Source organism: Apium graveolens, chromosome 2, assembly GCF_009905375.1.
Source record: "Apium graveolens cultivar Ventura chromosome 2, ASM990537v1, whole genome shotgun sequence".
NCBI classification, from domain to species: Eukaryota; Viridiplantae; Streptophyta; class Magnoliopsida; order Apiales; family Apiaceae; genus Apium; species Apium graveolens.
The window spans coordinates 312,549,364-312,560,442 of NC_133648.1; the positions used below are offsets into that span (position 1 = coordinate 312,549,364).

At 36.9% G+C, this 11,079-nt stretch overlaps 1 protein-coding gene across 1 annotated transcript; it reads left to right on the forward strand.

Moving 5' to 3' along the window:
- Nucleotides 1-520: 520 nt before the first annotated feature.
- Nucleotides 521-2,445, forward strand: LOC141708757 (peroxidase 45-like). The gene is made up of 4 exons (XM_074512526.1): nt 521-844; nt 931-1,128; nt 1,339-1,504; nt 1,847-2,445. Exons 1-4 carry the CDS (start codon nt 614-616, stop codon nt 2,239-2,241), a joined length of 990 nt encoding a protein of 329 aa, XP_074368627.1. The 5' UTR covers nt 521-613; the 3' UTR covers nt 2,242-2,445.
- The last annotated feature ends 8,634 nt before the right edge of the window (nt 2,446-11,079 follow it).

Sequence of the window (11,079 nt, forward strand, 5' to 3'; positions counted from 1 at the left end):
ATATCCAAAAATTGTTTGAACTCTCGACCACTCCTACCACAACAATATCATTTGATCGTAGAACATAATTATCATTTACTTGTAATATAACAGTACCACCGATAATATCATTTGATCATGGAACATAATCACTAGAGTATTTGCTTATAACACGGAAGTGTTCCGCTCAATTTAGAGTGATTTCAAAATGACTTTCCGCGAAAAGGTAAAAAAATAAGTGGACACGGACAGATTATTCGAATGGAACACGTCATTTCAGTGACAGACTGTACATTTCCTGGTTTATTCTTTTAGTCCAACAACTCTATAATTCCATAGACATTTTTTCTTTTATTATACCATTTTCAGTCGAATCTGTGTTGTATTGGCGCATTGCTGACAATTATTTGTTAAAATGATCCACTGTAAATGATAAGAATGATTGTCTTTTATAAGCAATCACAAACTGATTTAATCATTTTCTTATTCTATTTAAAATTTTTAAAACCAAACAGACCCTGACGGCCTGACTTTCTGATACACTATATATAGATTTGAGCTGCAACTAACATGCAGCATGTGAAATAAACATCACATTACAACTCAAAGATAAAGAGAGATTAATAATATAAATATGGGGAGTCAAAGAATAAGTTCTGTGCCTCTGGTGTCTATTCTGATCTTCATCTTCCCCTTGCTGCTCCTGATAACTCATTCCAGGGCTCAGCTAAGCACGAATTTTTATCGAAACTCGTGCCCGAATGTGGAATCTATTGTCCAAGCTGCTGTCAAGACAAAGTTTCAGCAAACCTTTGTTACTGCTCCTGCAACCTTAAGGCTTCTTTTCCATGATTGCTTTGTCCGGGTAATATATCATTCACTAAACTCTGTGTGCACATTAAAAATAGGACACTTTTGAATTGATAAGAAAATTGTTTTTTTTTTGTTTAGGGTTGTGATGCTTCAGTGATGCTAGCTTCACCTACTGCTAATGCAGAGAAAGATCATCCAGATGATATTTCACTTGCTGGAGATGGATTTGACACTGTCATCAAAGCTAAGGCTGCTGTTGATAGTGATTCTAAATGCCGGAACAAAGTCTCTTGTGCTGATATCTTAGCTCTGGCTACCCGAGAAGTTGTGGCCTTGGTATGTTTTATTATTATTATCTAGTCTCAATATATTTCAGTTTATTGCTCTAGAAGAAGTAATATTGTTCAGACATAAATTAGCAACAAAAGTATATTTTTTCAGCATCTTTAACCCCTCAAGATGATTAGATAGGAAAATGCATTGTATACTTGGTACTTGCTATATATACTTTTCTTGGACTTCCTGATTTTATTATGATACATGTAGACGGGAGGACCGCGATACACAGTTGAACTGGGACGAAGAGATGGGAGGATATCTACCAAGGCCAGTGTTCAACGCAGGCTTCCACATGCTAATTTCAACTTGGATCAGCTTAATTCTATGTTTTCATCCCATGGTCTAAGCCAAACAGATATGATTGCGCTTTCAGGTAGGGGTGTTAAGTTAACAGCTCTTCTAAAAGTCAATCCTAATGTCCACATTAAGAATTGAAATGTACTAGCTCTGGAGAAGGATTTAATTTGTCTATAATATCTTAAGTGTTAATAACACATGCCAACAAAAGGCTGGTACAATGGTTGAACTCGTGTCCCTCTTGCGAGAGGTCAAGAGTTCGACTTCTGCCACGCGTGTGTAATCAATTAGCAAAAAGAAAGTGTTAATAACACGTGTGGGTGCGGAAACAGGTCTAGCTAGCTAATTCAAGTGTCTGCTCATTTTTCTCATGTTTGTTGTTTTTTAATGAAAATGACGCGAAAGTTTTCTTGTGCAGGCGCACATAGTCTTGGTTTCTCTCATTGTAACCAATTCTCAAAGCGAATATACGGAAAACAGATTGATCCGACCCTGAACAGAGGATACGCCTTGCAGCTCAGACAAATGTGCCCACTAAAAGTTGATCCGAGAATCGCCATAAACATGGATCCCACCACGCCACAAACATTCGACAATGCCTATTACCAAAACCTTGTCCAAGGAAAAGGCCTGTTTAGTTCTGATCAAATATTATATACTGATACCAGATCAAGAAGCACGGTTCAACAGTTTGCATCAAGCAAAACTGCTTTCAACAATGCTTTCGTATCCGCTATTACCAAGCTTGGCAGAATCGGAGTTCTTACTGGAAACAAAGGAGAAATTCGTCGCGACTGCACTGCAATTAACTAGGCCTATGCACACAGACATCCGTTTGTAAATAGACCCTGCTATTCATTACAAGATGTATAGAGTTCATGTTACAAGTTCATGCTTAATAACTAGCGCAACAATGGCCTAGTCCTTTTTTCCATCTTACAATTTCTTGATAGAGATATATCAAGGCATTCATGTTTCATCAATAAAACTAATATATATGAGCCTTTTTCATTATGATTTTTAAAGGATTTTATACTCTTTCTTTTGGTAGTTGGTTATTTTTAGAAGTGGCAAGGTTCATCACGTTTTGTACTTGAGTTCCCTTACCTAACAAAGTAGCCACTAGAGATGCAAAAGATTAAAGTTTGTATTGGCATATAATAATTTTAAGCACTAGTATGATGATTGTATATTAAAACTTTTGTATAAAAATGGTCCTGCAATGTACATTATGTTTGTGCTTAATTATCAGAAGGCATTCAAGTAGTAGAATAATCGTCTACAGAGACATCAAGAAAGAGCTTTCAACAAGAAAACAAAGCATTTCGTAATAAAATAGTGTAAATTTTCTCCGATTCAAAAAATTACCGATGAATTCTTTTAAGTAGTTCGACTAACTAAAAAGGGACGGAGAGTAGTTCTGACTAACGAGCTAAAAGGGGACGGAGGGAATAGTTTTTCTGTTTAAAAAGCATATTCCCGCCATGCTTAAGAAGCATATTCCACAAAGCCCTGTAATCAGTTAGGCTTGATCCTGACAAACACAATCTTATAATTTCTTCAACTGGAAGAGCAATGGATGTACGTACATTTGATTGAAAAATTTCAGATTTTTACCACTTAAGAAGGCTTCGAAAGTGATATTATAAGCTACAATCCTGCTCCTGCAACAATATTTCATTGCCTTGAGCACTTTGACATTTGTGCCTTCTCCTTGATGTTTTACAAGCAAAGAGCCAACTGAGAGAGATAAAGTAGTTGATTAAAATATATGGCAGGGAGAGGCTTGTTTGTAATGTCGTAATATTTACATATCCGTGAGCGGGTAGCGTCCAACCTCAAAGCCGCCACTGTTTTTTACGTGTCTGTCGCATGTGATTGAGTTGAGGACTAGGACGGTAAGTTGGACCTTTTACAGGGCTTTTCTTTCGGGACCTCTTTTTAGAGACTTTCTTTATAAATGCAGAATTAAGTTGAGATACTTCACCATCATCATCAAGACCAGAATCGGAGATATAATCAATAGGATCACAAGAGAGATTATTCAGTGCTATAGCATCCATTGATCCTGACATACGCACCAACTATCTGCGCAAACCGACAACCCCTAAAAGTATTTTTTTTCCTGAAAGTTTGAGTTGTGCTATGCAAGTAGGCTTCGAAAGTGATATCAAAAGTTCTTGTAAAGTTGTCACTAGAATCTGATTCCAATGTGTTGACTGTTAGACGACGGAATTTGGTAGCAACAAAGTCTGAGATTCGTAACCGGAAACAAGATCTATGGCGGTGGTTATTCGCCGGAAAACGTGAACAGTAATCGTCAGATTTATGAATAGTGTTTAATTTGTGTGGTTATTGGTGCCTGAGATTACTTAGGGTTAGGGTTAATAGTGGCTTCTTTGCGCTTTTGCTTATGACCCCTTACTTATGACCCCTTACAATTTGTCTACGTATTATGACCCCTTACAATTTGTCTATGTATACCTGTTTATAGGGAATCAAGCCAACGTAGTTCTTATAGAACAAGAAACCTAATGGGCTAAGATCTCTTGTCCCGAGGCCCAGTAGGAAAGCTACTGGAAACCGTCTTCTACTAGCCTTAGGAATGTTCGCCGATGAGGCCCAACCATAAAGGCCCAAGGCTCGTCCACAGCTTCGAGACTTCACGGATAAGGCATCTACCTGACCCAGGATAACCCTCCACTACCAGCTGTTTCTTTAATCCGTGGACTCAGGTATAACCGTGGTTCACCCCAAATGTTGGACGCATCCTTATCCCCCGGATAAGGAGCCCCTATCAGATTGCAGAACAAGTGATCTCAAGCTTTTAGGTGCAAAGTGCAGGATACTCCGAAGTCTCCCAACGAGAACACCCGTTGACTACAGAGACAGAGCTCCCAAAGCACACACCAGAATTTACCCCACATCCAAAGAATCTGTCCAAGTAACCATGCTGAAATCCCATCCAAGCCAACTCTTTTCCTTAGAGTGCGTCCTAAGGCCTTTCACAAGTGAGGAGGTAACTCAGTGAATACTCACATTTCCCTTCTCCATATAACATTAGGGCGCGCCTCCTGCATATATGAGGGCGCGCCTTCAACATCTGCATGATGTTTTCAACCATCAATTCTTTATAAACATAGGGCGCGCCTTATCATAGTCAAAGGGCACGCCTATTACCTTTGCAGAAAGGAAACTTGATTTATCTTTTCCTTAATTTTAGGCATACATATCTCAATTTTGACCACTCAATCTGATTTTGAACCGAATAATATTTATACCAATTTTTGGGCATAACAACTACCCCCCAAATTCCATATGCTCTAGAAAATAGAATTGGAATTTCTTTTCCTTATCAAAATTTGTATAAACTTATGTATTATCAATATTATCTTAAAGGGTGCGCCTTTAACAGGGCGCGCCTTTGGAACACATTATTTTTATTCAAAATTCGACTAACTGCGATTATCAGAGAGGGCGCGCCTTCAAGAGGGCGCGTTCTTTGGATTCCAAACAGTTCAAAACGGTTCCCCTTATTTCTCATGAATCGTGATTGACATAATTGATTTAATTGACAGTTATCACACACATCACTTTTGACTATAAATATAAGTGAAATATCATTAATTTTTCACTTTTTACTTTACTCTTCCACCTCTTTCCCTTTGAAGAACTCACATTTCCGGCGATTTCAAGCAAGACCGCTTGGTTCTTTAACATTTTACAACCTTTTTCCGATCAACATCTCAGGCAATCAAAAAGGTACATGAATTCTTTCTCTTTTTATGATTCTGTTGAATAATTAGTAATGCATGTTGATAAGTGGATTTTATATCCACTTGGAATGCTTCATATCGGCTTAAGTTAGATGTTTTGGACTCAAGTATGTGGTGTTTTTTATACGTTTTGTGTTTAGTTGTTACAGGGCACTAGTTAGAAGGAAGAAAGGAGTTTTCAATATTTTTATGCTAATAAGAGGTCAGGAATGGAGTTTCGGAAGATCGCACGAAGAAAGGAGAGCAAAACAACAAAAATCAGTGTTTCTGTCAGAAGGCAGGCGCGCCCGCGCCAGAAGCGGGGCAGCCGCACCAGATGTTCCTGCAAAGCAGCGCGCCCGCGTCACAGGCAGCGCGCTCGCGCTCCCGCGCTAGTAGGTTTTTGCAGAATCCTGATTCTAATACGATTCTGATTGTCTGAGAGTCCAGGTCCATTTGGGGCTTATATATAAAGATAAAAAAGACGTTTTTAATAACAAGGAAGCCAGGGAGAACAATACGAAGACCTAGAGCACACAAGAAGGCTAAGGAGAAGAAGATCTAGTTTCATACTTTTATATTCTTCGATTTAGGCGATACTTTTTGGATGCTTGTTTTGTTCTTGTTCTAAACCCTAGAACTTCTATATTCTATCGTAGTATTATGAACTTATTTAATATCATGTTTTCATTGGAACCCATGGTGACGATGTTTTCGATCATGAACTAATCGTTGTCATGGGGTTCTAGAGGATTTATTTATGGATTTTAATAGTTGGTTGTTCTAAATCTTTAGTGTGTGGTGATTTATGATTTCCTAGTTTGGTTGTGCTTATTCGTCTTTGATGCGTAGCTAACATCTAAGATTATTTGTTAATCTCTATTGAAGCGACAGTGAATATAGAGATATAGAACTTGCCATGCTAGCATAGGTTTATGTATGTATTGACATGCATGATTTGTAGGTAATTTTAATCATCTTATCTGCCATATGTAATCACGGTAAATAACTTGCTCTTCAAATGTTATATTTTCAAATCTTATAGACATATAGGGTCTAAGCATAATTGGTGTCTACTTAACTTCTATCTTGATTGTGAATGCTTAGTAATTGGGTATACGTATATCGAAAGATAGCGTATACTAATTTCGTGTTGTCTGGTTAGTTATCATCATCATCGCATGCTATTGATAAAGACATAAACTTTGGTATTTAATGAAGGTAGAATCCCATGTTTTATCTCATATAATTAAATCACTTTTAATCACTTAGTTAATGCATGCTAATATAATCTCTTAAGTAGTTAATCAAATCAAACTTGTGACTTGTCTTAGCTGTAAACGATAATCATACATTGTTGCATAAATACATAATCTGAACTTAACCTAAACCAATCTCCGTGGGAACGAACTTGACTTGTATCTTATACTACTTCTGATCATGTGCGCTTGCGTGTATATTCGCGTATATTTTAGTGCGAACAAGTTATTGGCGCCGCTGCAGGGGAAGGGTGTTAAAATTTTAGTTTATGTCCAGATCATCAGTGGTCGTTAAAGTTCACTGACTTGGATTATTTTACTAATAAGGTTACTTTGTTGTGTTTCAGGTAATCTAGAGAGCGAGTATGCGAACACGGTCTCAATCTCGTAAGGAAACACTAGACGAAGTTGAAGAATTGGAAGAAGAAGTTGTTGAGGAAGTTGAAAAAGTTGAAGAAGAAGCGATCATTGCAATGGGAGAACCAGCAGCAGCAACGATAGCATTGTTGGATTATTCTCAATCAAAGATCAATGACATTCAATCTAGCATTGTCAGGCCAACTATCGCAACTAATACCTTTGAGATCAATCCTGGCATGATTCAGATGGTACAAAATTCAGTCCATTTTAGGGGTGCTCTAACGGAAGATCCCAATATGCACATTAGGGATTTCATCGAGATCTGCGACACCTTCAAGTTTAATAATGTTTCTGAAGATGCTGTGAAATTGAGACTTTTCCCATTTTATTTGAGGGATAAAGCTAAGAGCTGGTTACACTCTCTACCAGCTGGTTCTATTGCTACTTGGGAGGATCTTGCTCATAAATTCCTTACCAAATTCTTCCATATGGCAAAAATAGTTGCAATCAGGAATGCTCTTACTCAATTCACATAACAATCGGGTGAATCGTTATGTGAAGCTTGGGAGCACTATAAGGAGATGCTTAGGAAGTGTGAAAGGCATATGTCATAGCCTATTTATTTATTCGAGGATTTAACTCAACTCAAATTAGAATGTAACAAGTAGATAGTGGATCTACCGTCAAAGAGATCTCTCAAAGTAACATCTGACAAAGGATTCAGAAACAAGGTTCATCTACAGACTTGAGGAATTACTTCACTGGAAGAAGCTCAAGAAATTGATCAAGCCTCGGTGATATAAATCAAGATTGTGGATTTAATCAAGTGACAGAGATCTTGTCAGGGTATCAGATAATTACAGGGATTTAATCTGAAGAAAATCAAGTTATCAAAGTCAAGACATGAAGAAACGTCATGAAAGTTAGTCACTCATGAACCAGACAGTACATCGAGTGTCAACATTGAAGTGGTGGAATTGATTCATAATTGACAGTGATTTTCAGAAGATTTTCAGAAGAATGGTTGTTGTTCAAGAGTAGTATTAATTCTCTATTAATGAATTAAGTCATATAATTTAATTAAGAAAATAAATTAAATCTACAAAGATTAATTTATTGATTAATTGAATTAATTGATTAATTAATTCTGAATTAATATTAAGAATTTTCTGAATTATAATTGTATTAAAATCAGTTTTAATTCAGTAAGACAATTGAAATTGAACTGGCATGACAATCTGGATTGTCATACCGATTGTCATGCCAGGCCATTCCTGATTGTCTCACCAAAAGTTCTACTGGGAGGAGATAATCTTGCCAGTTCAATTTGATAGTCTTGCTAGTTCAGGAGATAGTCATACCGATTGTCTTCCTAGTACAAATGATTGTCATACCGATTGTCTTCCTAGTACAAATGATTGTCATGCCGATTATCATGTCAGTTTAATGAAGTTCTGTTGATCAAATCATTTAAAAGACAGAAGCAACAGACATTCAAGATATACAACATAACACAATCAATTACTCAAGAACAAAACACAGCAGCCGCAGAAAAACATTTCATCGCTCTCTGCTGAATTCAAGATCATTAATTTCTAGTTTTAAAGTTAAATTCAAACTACTAGAAATCATTCTCTTGTTCTTGTGTAACTATCTAGCGGATCAAAATCCCTAGAACTTAATCTCAATTTTCTTCTAGCATTTGATTCTTTTTATTTCAAAAATAGAAAAAGTTCATGTCGAATTTATTCTAGATTTGTGATAATTAATTTGAGATTAATCCCTTGTAATCGATACCGTTATTGTAACACCTTTCAAGTTTAATAATATTTTTATTTAACTTGAATTTTGTTTCATTTTTTTTATTCCGCGTTAAATTCGATTTAACGGTATAGTTTGTATTCAACCCCCCTTCTACAAACATATTGGGACCTAACAATTGGTATCAGAGCCTTCTGATTAACGAACAAATCAAGATCCTAGACTTTTGTGATTCTTCCACTCCTTGAATTTTTATTTATTCAAAAATTCATAATGACTTCACAAAAAGTTGGAACCGTTAAAATTCCACTGTTCGATAAAGAAAATTATATTATGTGGAAGAAGAAAATGCTCTTGTTTTTACAAGTTGCAAATCCCAAATATCTGAACTTGTTAAAGAAGGGTCCAAAAATTCTGATGGTTATTGAACCAGAGGTTATAGAAGATGATGTTGTAATTACCAAAGCTAGAACCTATGCAAAAGAGCCCGAGGATTTTTCTCCTGCTGAAAAAGAAGAAGCCTCCTTGGATGCTAGCCTTCAATTAATTTTAGTTGATTCCCTTGATTCTTTGATGAACAGACATGTGATGAACTGTAAAAATTCCAAACACATCTGGGAAACTATTGAGGTGATTAATGAAGGTACAAAGGAAGTTAGGGAGAACAAGTTAGAGATCCTAACCTCTGAGTATGAACATTTTAAATCCAATCCAGGAGAAGGAATTACTGAAGTGTTCGAAAGGTACAATGCATTGATCAACAACCTGAACATAAATGGAAAATATTATTCAATCAAGGAGATCAACAAAAAGTTCCTTTTAACACTGCCAACTCATCTTGAACATAGAATCACTGCCATAAGAGAAGCTAGAGATCTGATTGAGATTTCTTTGGATAGACTCTATGGTGTGTTAAAAACCTATGAGTTGGAGCAGATTCGGCAGAAGGAAGTCTACGGGAAAGATAGAGTTGTCAGCACATCTACAGCTCTAGTAGCTGAAGGTCAACAACAACAACAATCTCAACTGTCAGAGAGAATGGTACAATATTCCAAGGCTGAGGAAAATGTGTTAGTAGCAGAATATGATCCTCCTACTACAATCCAGTGATGATTTTTACTCCTTGGAAGAGCTGGAGCAATTGGAAGATGAGTCAATGGCCCAGATTGTCAAGAGATCCTCCAATGTCAGATTCAAGAGAAATCCCAAGTTCAAGTACAAGTCCAACTACAACAGATTTCAGAAAGATGGATCTTCATCCTCTAACACCAGCAGTGGTGGATACAAAACAAGGATGGTTGATCGGAGCACCATTAGATGCTATAACTGCAATGAGTTGGGACACTTTGCCACAGAATGCAGGAAGCCAAAGCAGGTAAGGAAGAACTCTTATGATTCAAATCAGAAGAGTAACTCTGAAAGGGCTTATCTGGAAAAGGGAAGAAGCTGGGATGATACTGATAGTGAAGATGAAGACGAAGGGAATCTTGCTCTTATGGCTATTGATGGAAATACTTCATCGTCAAGAAAAGAGGTAAAATTTACTGATGCTGAATTAGTTTATCATCTAGGAGGTTCCTTAGATTGTGCTCGTCGTGATAATGAACTGTTAAGTCAGCAGATCAAAGACCTTGAGAAAGAGGTCAATGAATTAAGACTTGTGCACATTAATCAAGACAAATTAAAAGAACAAGTAACTTTTCTAGAGAATAGAGTTAACTGTTATAAACAACTCGAAACTATTCTCAAAGACAAGATCACCGGTCTTGAGACTAAGGTTAAAGCTTACTTTAATTCTTGTTCGAAGGCTAAAGAGTTCTACAGTAAGCAAGCTGTTAATCAAACATCTGGAATATGTTTTGATTATAATGCTGATATCGGAGAATTAGGCATAAACTCCCCTCCTCATGTCTGTGCTAAAGGTAGGGAAGTACCACATGTGCTTAAGGGTGTTGATAAACCCCTCTATAAAGGATCAATTGCTGAACCATTTGATGAGACCTCCTTTATTATTCAAGAATAAATACGTGCTGAAGATCGTGCTAATGAGAAGGTTGTTTCCAAGCCAAGTGTGTCGAAAGTTCCAGTCAAAGTTGTGAAAGCAACTGAGACTAACTCAGACACACATGAGTTGGATAACAAAAACGCCATGTCTACCATGCATAATTTGCCTGTTGTTAATCCCTCTCATAAAGTATGTGGTGTTCCTAATTGTATATCTTGTGCTTTTATTTTGATGTATGCTTATTTTAATGGTAAGCATGTTTCTAGTGATAAGACTACTCCTCGTCAGCATGTGAATAATAGGAAGCATGATATGTCTAAGACTGCTAGTCCTTCTAAGGCTAGAAAGGAGACATTTGTGCCTAAGCCTAAACAAAAATTTGTTAAGGCTGTTTACAAGGTCAAATGTCCAGTCATTGAGAAAGTTGAGAACATTAAAGTTAAGAATGTTGTTTTGCCTGACAAAGGTCAATTCTACAAGTATGCCGGGCCCAACCAAGTTTGGGTTCCGA

What these genes read in the sequence shown, in the direction of transcription:
- LOC141708757 (XM_074512526.1), top strand. Translation starts at nt 614, where the DNA reads ATGGGGAGTCAAAGAATAAGTTCTGTGCCTCTGGTGTCTATTCTGATC. An exon ending in CCCGAGAAGTTGTGGCCTTG is followed by an intron (nt 1,129 to 1,338) that starts GTATGTTTTATT and finishes TGATACATGTAG; the next exon opens with ACGGGAGGACCGCGATACAC. An exon ending in AGATATGATTGCGCTTTCAG is followed by an intron (nt 1,505 to 1,846) that starts GTAGGGGTGTTA and finishes TTTCTTGTGCAG; the next exon opens with GCGCACATAGTCTTGGTTTC.